Genomic DNA, 15,225 nt, shown 5'->3' on the forward strand with positions numbered 1-15,225 from the left:
TAGTTGGACGGCAGATCTTGAATCGCCCCCACTTCTCGGGGCTGAGCGTAGGCTTCACCACCCGAAAACTGGCGGCGCTCGCGCGCATGCGCGCCTCTTCTGGAGCCTCGGGCACCGCCCTCGGGCGAGGAAAGGTGAGCGTCTGGGCGGGAAGCGTGGGGCGCGCCGCGGGGAGGCGGTGGGCGGCGCAGAGCGCCGCCAGCCACCTGCAGGCTCGGTCCTCAGCACCCGCAGGTTCCGTGCGCCCCCTGCGCGCTGACCGAGCATCCTTCACCCCGACCCTCCAGGGAGTCGGCGCCGGAGACCTGACCAGAAATCCAGAAACCCTTCCCTGGCCGGGAAGCCAGATGTGCAGCTTTGACGAGATTGGGACGACTTGCTCTTCTCACCTCCAGAACCGCCACTTCCCTCTCAGCGCCAGACGTTACGTTGAGAAAGCTGCTGGACTTAATCTTTACAAGAATCCCCTGCGGGGCGTGGCTGGCGTCCTCTAGCCGCGCGGCCCTGGAGAGCTTGACTTGGCTGGGAGTGACTCTCGTTCTGAGCCTGAGGAGACAGAGAGAGCGAGAGAGCGAGGAAGAGTGTGAGGGCCGAGCATCCTCGGGAGGAGATGCCTTTAAAAAATCATTCACAGCAGCAGAAGAAACAGCTCTGTGTTGCTATGTTTTGCTTATATTGAGTGGTTTTTCGGTGAAATGCTATTTTGATTAAAAGAAGAAATGGCCCCTCAGGAGTTCACCCGGCGCCTGGCCACAGTGATCACTTATGTCGGTAAATGAAGCTTTTCCTTTCAAAATTCTTAAAATTATTTTTTAATTTGTTTTAAATCCTGCGTTTTATTAATGGAGGGTGGAGGCGTAGTCTCCCCCCAGTCCGCGTCACCCCTCAGAGCCCTGGAAAGGCAGTGGGGCGCCTTCCCAGCGTCTCGGTCTCGCTGCCTCAGGTGCTGCTTGGGGCGGTCGGTAACCCCCGTCCCTGGGGCGCCGGGCTCGTGGCCCTGGGGTCCCCCATGGGGCTGGTGCCTTCACCAGGCAATTGCCACGTCCGTTGAGTCCTAAACCGAGGGCTTTGGGGGCTGTTAGGATCTGTTACCCTTGCTCACTGAGGGCGGGGGTGGGGGGTTGTGTCGTGGGTGACGCGAAGATGAGAAAGGAGAGGGAACAGGAGGAACGAATGCGGGGACTTTCCAGCAGAAACTGCCGCCGAGCGACCCCAGGCTCGTTCACGAGGTAGCATGCTGAAGTGCAGGTCACGTTGGAGAACCGCTGCGCAGTCCGGCTCCCTCGCCTGTGGTGTAGAAGTATATGGCCTGGGGGTGTCGCCACACCCCTGGTGAACCGCAATGAGAAACCTCTGCAAGCCCCAGGAGACTGAACAATTTTAGTTCTTTTACAATAATTTAAAAAGGGGAGCAAAACATGCATGCCTTGCTCCTGAAATAAGGGTCGTCGTGGTGGACAGACCCTATATAGTAAAGGACTTTGAGACAGTGACAAGGTAATTCTTTAATATTTGCTTCTCCAAGCCTTTCCCTAGAACTGCCCCCCGCCCCCCAAACAAAAACAAAAACAAAAACACATTTCAGGTTCAGATCCTTTGGAGGTAGATGACTAGAATTATCTGGATAATTTTCTCTGTTGCCCGCTGCAGTTTGAGACCCTTCTGTGAATGCGAATTGGTTTTCATCGATAAAGTCAGAAAGTTTTTATCTGTGTTCCACTCGTTTGTTAAAACTGCCTTCTTGGTATTTATACCTTAAATATTGCTTCAGTTAGTGAGCCATTATTGCTTTTTGAGTACCCTGGTTCAGTGTGTTTAGTGCAATAATGATATACATCTCGACTGATACACGTGTGGGGATATACTTTGTGATAATTTATATGGAGAGTCTCAGTTTTGATGATTTAGTTTTAAAACATGTTTCTGGTACCAAATGTGGCCACTGAACTGGTTTTTCTTAAAGACAAAAGGTCAGTAGAATCCTACCAGGGAAGGCTGAATGTGAAATACCAGGCAGGATAAAATAAAACAGAATTGAAGTTTGAAATATATTGAATGCTAAGATGATTGTGCTAAATACCAGCATGTGCATGAAATTGTAGTACAGGGAAAGAGCAGTAGACTGGGGCATGTGACTGTCTAGATTTGATTCTGCCCTGGGCAAGTCATTCAACCTCAGGCTGAAAAATGGGGATTTTCTCTTTAAATTGAAGTACAGTCAATTACAATGTAAAATGGGAATTTTAATAATCCTCCCCCACCCAGCTCAAATGCTGCTTGTAAGATTATGTGGATAAAAATACCATCTAACCTGTGAGTGTGTTATTAGTCTTACCCTTGGGCCCTCTGCCACTAAGGATCTTGGGCAGATCACTGGTCCTCTCTTAGGGCGATGCTTCCCATCTGTAAAACGAAGAAGGGTATCTGGATGATTATTAAGTTCTCTCCTATCTTCTGGATGTAGGACCTTCTCGAAGATCTGGTATGCAATATTTCTTGGCTGACACCAGGCTGCCCATGGGGCCCAGGCTATGGTGTTTTCTTGTCTACCTTGTTCCCTCCTTCGTTCCATAATCAGCTCCATGCAGGATACAAAAATGAATTTGCTGTAGTTTCTGCTGTCAAAGAACTTCTAATGAACCCTGGCATTGGTGTGCTTTGCAGCAATCTGTCTCCTCCTGTGTAATCTCACAAACCTGCGACATAGGTGGGGTAAACATTATCACCCCCATCTTACAATGAAGGAGCTGAGACTTAGCAGTTTGATCTCTTAAGCTTTCAAGAAGTAGTGAGAGGCAGGCTCAGGACTGGCAGGCAGCCCTTCAGATGCTCCGTTTGGGGATGTCATTGAAGGGGGTTCTAACCCTGCAGCAGCCCCTGCCTTCCTGAAGAGTTGCACTGAGTAGCTAATGGAGCTTCTGCTAGAGTGGATTGGCTTTGCGTTTTTTTCTTTTTCTTGAGTTTTAATGAGATGTAATTGATGTACATCAACTACTGTGTAAGTTTAGGTGTACAGCATAATGATTTGACTTACATACATCATGAAATGATTACCACAATAAGTGTAGTGAACACCCATCATCTCATATAGATACATTGAAGAAAGAAAAAAAATTTTTTACTTGTGATGAGAACTCTTAGAATTTACTCTCAACAGCTCTCATATATAAGGTACAGCAGTATTGATTATATTTATCATGTTGTACATTATATCCCTAGTACTTATTTACCTTATAACTGGAAGTTTCTACCTTTTGACTGCCTTCATTCAGCTCCCCATTTCCCCAAGCCTCTTTCTCTGGTAACCACAAATCTGATCTCCTTTTCTACGAGTTTGTTTGTTTTTTGACGTACAGGATTGATTCTGCATTTGACTGTTCTTTTCAGGCATTTCCTTGGTGAACAGCCTCTGAGAAGTGTGATCATGTGTTGGGGAAGGGTTGAGAAGTGCTTAGAGCAAGATGTGGGTTAGAACATCCTCCTGGTCCTGTCCTAGCCACTCATCTGGGCAACAACACCATGCTTCCATATTCACTGTGCTACCTGTGTCTCTCAGCTGGTTCCTCCTCCAGCCAGGGTTTCTGCTCTTTCCACAGTCCCTTAGATTTGACAATTGAGGTCTGGAGCCTGGTGGTTCAGTTTCTAAAATATCTCATGGGTCTCTCTTCTCTGCTACCTCTCCTCTTTCCCATTGCTTCCTGCCTGTGACCTGCTTCAGAATGTCATTTTTTCCTGACTAACCATTGTGCAAGCCTACTGTCTCTCCTGTGTCAGCCTCTAACCTATACCATGAATTAAAAAAACAAAGCCACTCACACAGCACTTGTGTGTTTCAGAACTTTTGATGATATCCTTACACAGTCATTGTCTGTAGCCTGGAGTATGAACTCTTTACTGTTTGGCACCCTTCCACTCTCATCCCCCAGTACTTGATATTTCTACACCTACGGTTGGTCAGCTTGGGCTATTCAGTTCTTCAGCTTTGTTCCACTATATTTTCCTACTCTGTTCTCACTTCTAAACTTTGCTTCTGCTTTCCCTCCACCTGGAATGACCCCTTAATGTATTTCTCCTCACAAAAATAGTACACACCTTTCAAGCCCAATTCAGTGCCTCCTTCTCTAGGTATCTTCTCTGATCCTGCCAGTGGGACATAAAGACTCCTGCTTCTGAATTCCAAAGTAGGTTTTGTTCTATTCACATGATGCCTCTCTTATTCCCCCTTGTATTATGGTTAGTTGGTTATTCATGTGCTTGTCTTGTCTCTGCTCCTGGACTTTTCATATTAGCCATGTGGCCTAGACAGTTATGTAACACAGGGCCTCCCTCTAAAGAGGTGAGGAATAAATGTTTGCTGAATAGGTGAGTGATTTCTTGTGCCTTGGGCTGGACCTTGAGTATTCAGTAATGCCAGACAATTTTTACACTTTTAAGAGTAGCTTTGAAGTATTTGTGGTTAACTCTTTTGCCTCCTAAACCCCATTTTTCAGGTAAACATTAAGACCTTTAAGTGTTCTTCATGATGTGGTTCTCTGTGGGGGACTCCTCTTTGGATTTTGTTAGTTTGTCAGGGACCCTCATAAAATACGCAGTTCACATATGTGAACAGTGTCCAGATGTGTTTTACCCAGGCAGGACACAAGTAGGACCATCCTCTCCCCTTTACTCTGGCCTATAGAGTCACATTGGTTCAATTACAGAATTTCTGAATCAGAAAAAGAGTTGTATAATTTCCCCCACCCCATCCCTTTCAATTCTTGAATCCTCTCTTTAACTTTCGCTATACTGCTGTTTATATGCAGAGATGCTGCCTAAGCAATCATGGACTTTCTATTAATGCATCTCAGATTGCTCTAGGATTCTGATAGACAGGGCACATGTGGCTCACATGGGCTTCCGTTCAGTGGAAGCCCTTAGTCATCCAGTTGGTCAGTGTCAGTAATCCTCCATGCTGGTGTCACATTTCCAGTCCAGGTCACTCGCCACCCTGTCAGCTCATATGAGAAGTAATTATTTTGACCTTACTTTATCATTGTTCTAAAACAGTTTCATGTTTGACCAGTCCCAATTAACTGGTGGAGCAGAAGGGAATATCTTTTGAGATGTCCTTATATAACTGGAGATTGGATTGGTGGTTGTTTTGGTGATAAAGCTGTAGGATTTTGATTTATAACCCAGGTCACTACTTTTAGGACACTCCTGGCATTAGTAATAGGCAACCAGAAGAATACTAAACTTCAGCCCACAACTATTATTCTACAATGAAATAGTGGCTGAAATGCCTTGGATTATGTTTCAGCTATTGGTGCTGAAGGGAGGGTTTAACAAGAGTAGAGTGTCTGCTGCTCAGATGGAAGTACGCCCCTCAGGGGCAACTAGACTTGCTGGAGTAGTGACTTCATCTACCCTAAAAGTGAATTAACTGGGTCTGAGCCATTTTTCTGTTAGGCTCTCTAGACACTGTGCCTAGTGCAGCAGTAAAGGTAATTATGTAATTAGAAATGACAGCATTATTCAGGGATAATGTGGTGCTCTAAAGACTGAATGGATGTTGCTGTATTTATGATGTGAAATGCCAGCTTTGGTGAAGGGTGACAGGCAAATATTAACCAAAGTGTTTTCATGGTGATAATGACTATCCATGTTGTAGAGTGATCATTTATGATATCAAGATTCCTTAGAATTAGTGTCTAAATAATATTGATTTAGAGGTGACCATCTCTCTAATGTGGAAAACATCAATGGCAATTCCTGCCGTTCCAGATGTGAAGTTAGGCTGCATTCAGGCTTTGCCAGCAAACAGCTGTGTAGCTTTTAGCACATCACTTTGCCTCTGAGTCTCGGTTCCCTCATATGTAAAATGAAGATAATAATACTCACTCCACAGGACCAGTAGAAGATGAATGTCTAAGTAGTGCCTTATGAGTGCTTAGAATCTTTTGGAGGGGAGAAACTTGAGAAGCAGGGATAGTGAGAATAGCTTTAGATGCAGGGGCAGCATCCTCTCCCCACTTGCCCTGCTCCATCATAGGCACTATCAGTGCTGCTTCTCTTCTTCTTGCTCCTTCCCAGCTTCTGCCTGTGGGGGTCTGTTCTGGAAGGGTTGTAGGCTGATCCTGATGTGAGTTTGCCGCCTTGGGTAAGAGTGTGCTTTCTTGTTCCTGGGGCCACCCCTCTGCTTTCACCTTTTTGGTGCTCCAAATGAAAACTCAGGAGTAGAACCCAGCTGCCTGAGTGTTGCTGACTCTCAGCACTGTGGACTCTCTTCAGACTTTCCCACTGGTGGGCACAGGATAGAAAAGCACACGAGAGGGGAGTATTGCCTCCAACAAGTGTTATCCTTCTGGTCTCAGAGAGGATCTCCCACTGAAGGATTCAAGGTTTCCTGTTTCCAGTGTGTCTGCAGGTTGTGACTGAGCCTGTTAGCCCAGGGGTTTGGTTTGCTTTCAATGAATGCAGTACTAAAGCTTTAGCCCTCCAGTTCACTGTGCTGGCCTCCAGGCCAGTGTCCTACATTGCCTGCCCTTGGAAAAACCTGTAGGATTAACAACCTGTCTAAGTTTCCAGATTTCAAACAATAAACCAGGCCTCCAAGAAAAAGCTTAAATGTTAAATTACAAGATCTAGAAAATGCAGCTTCAGGTGTGCAGCATTTCATCAAAGGATAGCTTCTTTGCCTGTTGAAGTTCAAGTATCCCTATTAGATAAAATAACAGATAAAGAATCTAGAGAAAGGCTTTCTAAAATGGTAGAGGTTGCTTGTGTGTTGCTGGCAGATTACAATGGCAGATTGGTGGCTGAAATAGATGATTGGAAGCAACTTACTTGAAAGTGAGCAGATTTTCTTGGTTGTCAAAAGGAAGCCCTCGCAGAGAAAGAGCACAAATTGGAAGAATACAAGTGCAAGTCATCCAGAGTTTCCCTGGTGTGCAAAGAACTCAGGTCCCAGATCCAGAGCCTGCCAGACTTATCTCGATTGCCCAATGTCACCGACAGCCACATGCATCTGCCCTTTGCTGGGGACATCTACAGTGAAGATTGATGACCATTCTCTTTCCAGGGCCCAGGACTTTGCAAAAGATGGAGATAGGTTTGGTGGATAGTCTTGTTGCGTTATCTTTGTATATTGTGGAGAGAGTGAAGTTTGTTAACAAAAGAAAGGACAAATAATTTATAAAGTTGTTTAAAATGTTGGTTTGTTTACTGTTTTATTGGTAAGTTAACATGACTTAGTTTAAACAAAGTGATGGTCTCTGTGTGTTAATAAGCTCACAAATAGTGATTATTTTCAAAAGATCTTTTTGTAAATTTTTTTGATCCAGGACCTTGTGAGAAATTCCATGTTTCTATTTCTTCATGTATTTTCAAATATTCTTCTTTATTTTCTTCAGTATCTAATCACTGTATAGTATGTAATTCCTAAAGCATAACTAATCAGGAGTTGGTTGAGACTTTATTATAGTTAGGACTTGATTGTAGAAGTAACTAAATGTTCCAATTCAATCTTTACCCTTCTCCCCAACCAAAATATCAGTTCTGTGCTTCTCAATGGTTTTGATTCCTTATTTCCTAGAGGTCAGTAATTTAACACTAAACATGGATGTCATTTTGAGAGTCAGATCAGAACCTAGAGAACTTATCCACAGTAGCACTATAGGGGTTCCATTCCACTACCACAGTGTAGAATAAAAGGAGTGTTAAATAGGGAACCCCCCTTGATTAAACTATCTAGAATTTCATAGTAGATTAATATGAAAATGCTTCGGAAGTGTTATAAATTTTGACATTCTTCCAAGACAACAACTTATTCTGGAGCTGATGTCTCTTTGTCAGATCAGGCTCTTTTTAACATAATTGATCCCTTTACTACACAGCCATCTGTGGGATTAAAAAGAGTGTAAAATAATGATACTTTATTATTCTCTTAGCCATTTAACTTTAAAAACAATAGTATTTTTAGCTCTAATATCTCAAGAACACAGTTTTCATTAATGTTCAGTGGAATAGCCTGGAACATTTTTAATGTTTCCTTAAGGTTTTTGAATGACTATATATTTCGAACTTAAACAATGCTACACTACAGGGTAGATCTGGTAAATGTTATATTTGTATATTTAGGATTACCAGAACAAATGTATGTTTATCTTTTATTTCTAATCCTATGTGTTAGAGCAGTTGCATGCTCTCCTGCTTTCTCTCTAAATCACATTGTTAAGCTGTGGATTTTGTACTCAGTGATGATTTAGGATAAACTTTTTTTTTCATTCATTACTTTACATATTAGACATTTCTCTTTTCATTGTAAGAAGATTCAAATTACATAGTCAATAAAACATCTCTTAAATCCTTCAAAGTAAATATTGGTGGGGAAAGGATCCCAGATCATTCTCATTCTCTCCTTTGGTTCTAGAATAGATCTTTTCTCAGATGACAGTTACACGTATGAACTAATATACTGGTAAATGCTTAAAAGTAGCATAAAATTAGACCTTAGACTGAAGGTGGGAAGAAGAGGGTGGAGGAAGATGTAATGAGAGCAACTTCTCTGTTCTGTTTTGGTTTTCTATTGAAAGGTTTTTGGTAAGATGAACATCCATTAAAAAAAAAAAAAAAAAGAAAGCTCACATTTATTGAGTGTGAGGCCCTTGACCATGTGCTTTTGTATCTTTAAAACTCAGAAAAGTAGGTATTATTACTCTCATTTTGGTAGATGGCAAAATTAAAAAGAAAAAGAGAAACAAGTTAAGAAAATTTCTCAAAGCCTTTGTGCTACTAGGAGATAGAGACAGAATTTGAACTGAGGTCTAATTTCAAAGCCTATGTTCTTTCTGTTACAGCAAGGCAGAAATTTTTGCTGCTACTTGTAAATAAATTTTTGGTGGATATTTATGTTAACTGAGTCCTGGGCAAAGATTTCTGCCTTACCCCTCTCCCTGTATGCTCCCTGAGGGCAGGGATGTTGTCTGATTCATCTTCCTGTCCTTAGGTTTAGCTGGTACCTGGCATTATTCATGAAGAAGCTCTTTTCCTATTTGTTCTGTTTGAATGGATTGGAAAAGGCCCTGGTCCTGGCCTTCTAGCCTTCCTGGGTCTCACTTTCTTCTAAGTCGCATTTGTGGTTCTTCTCACTAACAGTGTGCTGCCTGCCTGTCTAAACCTTCCAGGGTTTGTCTCACACCTTCCCTCCCGCTAAGCCCTGAGCAGAATGGGCCATGCCAGGCCCAGCCTCCCTCCCTTTTCTGAGCACCTGTAATAGTCAGTGTCACATCTCATATGTGTTTTCCAGCATTTAGTTGCAGTCTGGATTTTCTCTCGTATCCAAGTATTGGTACTTGTTTTGGTTGCTGGTTGAACATGTACTATAAAGTCTTTTCTAGTGACTGTGTCTTACTTCAGGGTGGAAATCCCAACTAACACTGCTTTGTGGCTTTGTAGGCTGAATTAGCCATGTAGTTAGTAGGAGATCAAGAATCACATGTTTAATTGAATATAATTTCTTTATTCCCTAAATTTCCTCATCTCTAAAGTAGGGTGATAATTATGCTGGTCTCTCTGCTTATTTTCCCAGAAGAGCTCTATACTATACATTTGAAAAACAAAGTTTTTAAAAATAATAATATAGTTGATTTATATATTTGTTTTATATTTTATACACATTTTATATGTCATATATTTTTATAACTAATGTGATTGTTAAAAAGAAATCATTTCAGGACTACAGCGAAAGGGACCCTGTGAATATAAAATGACCTCAATTGTTTGCTTTATGGACTAGCAGGAGAAGCACAAAGGGATTGTTTTGTTGTCCCTCCAATCCAGTTAAGAGGAACACTACCAGCATTCGGCTAGTACTTACCAGAAACTGCAGCTTGAACAGTGTGAGCTTGTGAGACACAGGTTGAAAACAAACGCCTTCAATGCCTGCAGGAGGAAGCAGTGGGGCCGACATGGGCAGAGGAAGTGAGGCAAGGGTGGCGGAGGATATGAGAAGGCCACTGGACCCTACACCTTAACTCTGGCAGCAGCGGAGATTGTGAGTGGTTGCCTTGAGGGAGTGTGCAATAATCTGTCCTCCTGCTGAGGGTCAGCTGCTCTCCTTGCTTCTCTCTTTGCAGCTAGCCTGGGCTGTTCCGGGTAGCAGAGAAAGAGAGTAGTTCAAGGCGCCCTAAGAACATGCCTCTCACACAGTGCACTTTGAGATGGTGAGGCCATTGTGGGGCAGAGGGGCTGCTGTTCCACATTTTATCACCCCTGTGTGGGCAAAAATTCACACAAAGCACTGGATCTGGGCTGTTTTTGCAAGTGCTTTAAGATAATGTGAATCAAGTAATTTGAATCAGACTCTGTGGTAGCTCTTCTTTGAGAGTCTTCTATGCTTCCCCCAGGATGAGCGGTTGTTGTTTTGTTTTACTCTTCTCCACTGCAGTGGGTCTTCACCTGGGCCCCGGAGTCCAGTTAGAGGGTTGGCTGCTCTCCCCTCAGGAGCTGAAGGCTTTTGTCTGTCCATCTGTAGGGAGAAAAGTGTTTTCCTGGGCACCTCCCCTCCTCCAGGTCTGCCCTCCAGTCTCCCACTCAGTCCCCAATCCAGGGAAAAGAGTTGCGGGTGGCTGTCAACACCCCTCACATCCTGGCTCACTCAGCCTTTCACAATTTGTTTAAAACTTTTAGGCGAATTCTTCTTATCTGCTTGATGGGTTCAAGACCGGTTATACTTTTGTAGTTTATCTGGCTTTTCTTTTCACGGTGAGAGTGAGCCTCTTTCCAGCATTCTGAGTTCCAGGGTAAAGCAGAACATCTCCTTGGCTTTTTACCTTGTGTATATTCATGGAGAAAATGTGCTTCATCCACACAGCCTTCCTTCATCTGTGTTGTTTCAGGCAAGCTACTGTGTTTGCCATACTGGCATTTTTGCAAACTTCTAGTAAACTGGCCTCAAATGTTTTCTCTGTGTTTTGCCAGTGTTGGGTGCCTTGAATGTTAAATAACTGTAGATCATTTTTAAGAGAGCTAAGCTAGATGGAAATGCATCCTTCCACCTGTTATCCAGCAACTAACTACGTGCAGGGATCTCTCATGTCGGGGAGCCGCAGGTGTTGGGCAGTCATTGGATGCCTGGCTCCCTAACAGGGCCTCCCTTGGCCCTCTGTGGCGAGGGGCTTATATTTGTGCTACAGAGGCTCATCTGCATTCCCTGTTTTTTTAAAAAATGCTTCAAGTAGCCTGAAATTTCTGCTGAATTATACTTAAAATATCTAATTTTAACATAAGATCATTGAGGATCAAAATGGAAATGGTCCTGCGCATCTTGGAATTTTTCCTGAAGGGTAAGGCTGTTGTCACATCTGCTTCCTGTTAGGTGTGAGTGAGCCTGGCCCAGCCACAGTGCCTCTGAGCCTAGTCTCGCAGCTGAAGTAGCTCTCCCCAAATAGGTTTAAATTCTTTTTCTGCTCATTGTGAGAGATGGGAACTGGTTGATTTTAATGAGTCTGGAAAGGAAGACTATCTCGTCAGAATTCAAGCACTTATTTCTTATTAGTGGGCACTAATGAGTATAATAAACTTAGATTCTGGAGTTTAACACATTGATGTTGTTAAAGACATGTGTATTTAATTCAAATTAGCAAAGGACAAAATAGTTTATTCTGTAGCACCCTGCTAGTAGTGGCATGGCCAGGATTTGAGCCTAGTGAGGTTTGGCCCCAGAGTCTGCATTCCTGATCTCTACTGCTGTGGAGCACTATGGATTCAGGGCTTCGTACCCTCCAGGCTGGGGTGATGTCGCAGAACCTCAGAGCAGGAAGCTCCAGGGGGTCATCAGCAAAGGTGTCGTCAGGAACTGAGGCCGCTGTTCTCTCCTTGCTGTCTGTCACCTGGTCTCTGGTCTCTGCTTCCCTCTCGTGTCTATGCCATTCTGCTCATCTCTGCAGATTAACTCTCTATTCATTTATCAATGGGTATGAACTCAGAGGGCCATCCCCAGCCATTGTTCCTTTCCACATCCAGAGACAGTCGCTACTGACTCTCAGTCTCTGAATCTGTCTGTACAACTTCTTTCTCTGGAGAATCTGATTGGCCTGGCTCACAGGAAACTTCGACATTTCTGATCATATCAGCTGAGAGTTCAGAAATTGACTTGGTCTTGGAATGGGGGAGGAAATCCTCAGAGAAGAGGGCTTTAGACTGTGGAGATACCTCAAAACAAATGTAGTAACTTAGAAGGCACTGGCCTTATGTTTCCAACCTTTAGAATTAGTAGGGGTGTTAAATACTTGGGCAGCGCTGTGTTCGGTGTGCTGCTTCTTTCTTTGGCGCATATTCCAAGGCCCACTGCCCTTATGTGGCCACCTTGGTGCTTAGGCACCACAACTACTCAGGATACCAACTGGCAGTGAACAGATTTTTAGGAAGTGCCCCCAAGGAGCAAGGCACTGTGCCAGGCCTATAGCCCACAAGCTGTTGTGGGGAGAGCATTAGATGTGGAACCTGTGGACTGCCGAGCAACCCGCCAGCCCCTCAGCACCCAGCTGACAGAGGATCCAAGGAGCTTGGGGAGGAGGCCTGTGAACCACTGGCCTGGAGGAGAGTCCGAGGCCCAATCTGATAGTTATAGCAAGAGACAGTGCAAATAGTCACATGTTGGTCCCTGACTGGTTGTCAGTCCAGATAGTGCTGTAAGTTTGGAGGCTGAAGTTATTGTGAGCTTCAGTGATTCAAGAAAGCTTCATACTAGATGTATGACTTGAGCTGGATCCTAACGGAAGGAGAGGATTTAGGTAGGTGGAGAGGGGAAAGCTTTTCAACTGGGGTGGGGTAAGGGAAATGGCCGCTTTTGGTAACTGCGTTGGTCTTCATGTACTGGTTGTCCTGTTTATTCCACTCTTTGCTCAGTCCCTGGTCACTGAACATCCCCTGGACAACTGAGAAGCTTTGCCTTGAAAGAAGGAATGACCTCAAGCTAGAAGGCAGATCTGTGGTCTCACTTTTTATCCTTCTTCATATACATAGATCCTTTTCTGGGGGAAAGAGTCTGGAGAGGCTAGGGGACATGGAAATAATATTTAAAATGATATTACATAGCTACCATTTATTTTCTGTCTGTTTAGTGTCACATATTGTGCTTTATATATACTGTTGATTTAATTAAATTTAATTAGAAGTACAGTCCATTTTTATGGAGTAGAAATTTGAGGTTTGAATAGATTAAGAAGCTTGCCTAAGGTCATACTGAGTGGAAAGGTCAGAATTAGAAGCCAGGATTGGCTGGCTTCAAGGCCTATGGGTTGACACACAGAATTCAATTATTGAATGGAATATAAACCAGTAAATGATAGACATGTTATTAGTGGTTTTAAAAATCTTTCGAAAAATCCAGTGGAAGCTAAAATCATGTTTCCTGAGTATAAGTATTTTACCAGCCACTTGAAATACTCATTTATTAATAATCACTGTCTTCCAAAGGAAAACTGTCATTTAAAATCTGAAGATTTACTTTATAGTCCTTAAACATCCAAAGGTGATAAACATGTGACACTTAGACAAGAATAAGCCTTTGTCAAGGAAGAAATTTTGGGGAGTGCTGCCTTCTTGACACTTCCTGTGCTAAGCACCAGAGTTTTATGGAAAAAAGCTAATAAAATTATAGCCCCGATTATAATATAACAGTGAGGTAACAGCATCAGCGTACTCTCTTACTTATTATGGAACAGTCCCTATATTTAGAGGACTTTACTATGAGGGAGATTCAAAACATACAGGTGGACAAACTACAGGTGCCCCAAATGTTTGAGCACACTGGTCTTCCCTTATCTGATCCCAGATCCTGTCCAACCAGGTTTCAGTTTGTATGTCTGTTCTTTTAAACCTGTTATCAGATCAGTTTAAATTCATTTTAGCCCTATTCTTTTTCTATACCCAGGGAAGCTAGAATTAATTCAATCACCGAGGGGAAAGAGGTCTGTCTGCCTGTTCTCAGTATTTAACCTCTGATTTAAGACTAACCACATTTACTGAGACCCTGGCACCAGGCCAGGGGCTAGGATCGGGGTGTGAAGGCGCAGCCGTGACCCCTGCGGGAGGCCATAGGCTCTGTGAAAGCCAATACCTGGCCACCTCCCCTGCTGCAGCCCCAGCGTCCTGCACTGCTCCTCAGGTATACTGGGGGATTAGGGGAATGCGAGGTTCTCCTGGAGCTTACAGTCTGACAGGGAGGCAGATATTAAGCCGTAAGCTATAGAAGGAAAAATTTTAGCCAGTCAGCCATCACTCCCCCGTTCCTCCCTCATCTCACGGGCTTCTCTCCTTGTGGTCTCCCGGCCTCACTGCTTCTCTGTCCTCCACGTGTGCTGCTTCGCTGTACACTTGGTGATTCAGTTGTGAAGCTCAACTCTTTTCCTCACTATCTCAAAACTTATGCACATAAAAGGTTAGAGGGTTCAGGAGAATTTTCTGAAGATGGGAAAGGAGGTGTTTGTAGTCTAGAAATGCAGACACTTTGAAATGGAGCTGGAGGCATCACTGTGTTTAAAATGTCCTGTGGCCATTCCCAGCACCTGGGGGCTTCACAGGTTCTCCCTTCTCCTTGTCACTGGCTCCTTCCCTCCCCTATGGCTCCCTTCTCTTTTTTCTCTCTCTTTTGTTTTTTCATTAAAAATTGTATTTATTTATTTTTGACAAATAAAATTGTATATATTTAAAGTGTACAATGTGATATATGTATACACTGTGAAATGATTACAGCAATCTAACAACATATCCATCACCTCCCATAGTTACTTTTTTGTTTGTTCATTTTTTTATAAAAAATTTGTATTGAGATGTAGTTGATTTACAATACTATATTAGTTTCAGATGTCTAACATAGTAATTCAAAGCTTTACAGATTATACTCCACTTAAAGTTATTCTTTCCCCTCTTTTTCTCCCCCCGCTGGTCAGAAAGGTCTGGTGCAGGACCTAGACTAGAAAGATGAGTGTCATGAACTCCCTGACCCCCATCCCTCTACTTTGCATTCCATTTTGTTTCTGTTGCATTATTTATCCCTCCAGCAACCAAAAGAAGCTTTGCTGACAAAGGAGGAAAAAAATCCCTCAGGCTGTGAAATGGGATTTAGACCTTGACATATGGTGCAGAAATGAGAAGGAAAATTCCACTCCTCAAACCTGGTTTGCCCTTCAGGTGTGGCGAGAGCATTTTCTCCTTCAGCGCCTTAGGAAGACCAAGCCAGAT

The 15,225-nt window shown here is 43.4% G+C and overlaps 1 protein-coding gene across 7 annotated transcripts in view; it reads left to right on the top strand.

Moving 5' to 3' along the window:
- The first annotated feature begins 87 nt into the window (after window positions 1–87).
- The window catches only part of MCF2L2 (MCF.2 cell line derived transforming sequence-like 2), a 206,709-nt gene continuing 191,571 nt past the window's right edge, over window positions 88–15,225 (top strand). For 6 of the 7 annotated variants that reach the window (XR_004321303.1, XM_032483460.1, XM_032483484.1 and 3 more), the window contains exon 1: window positions 327–771. Coding sequence is in view for 6 of the 7 variants with exons in the window: in XM_032483460.1 (XP_032339351.1) it covers window positions 720–771 (52 nt within the window). In the remaining variant the exon portion in view is untranslated. Of the gene's footprint in view, window positions 772–15,225 lie in introns of all 7 variants that reach the window. The other variant, XM_032483474.1, reaches the window with a different exon arrangement.

The sequence above is a fragment of the Camelus ferus genome, chromosome 1, assembly GCF_009834535.1.
Source record: "Camelus ferus isolate YT-003-E chromosome 1, BCGSAC_Cfer_1.0, whole genome shotgun sequence".
NCBI lineage: Eukaryota > Metazoa > Chordata > Mammalia > Artiodactyla > Camelidae > Camelus > Camelus ferus.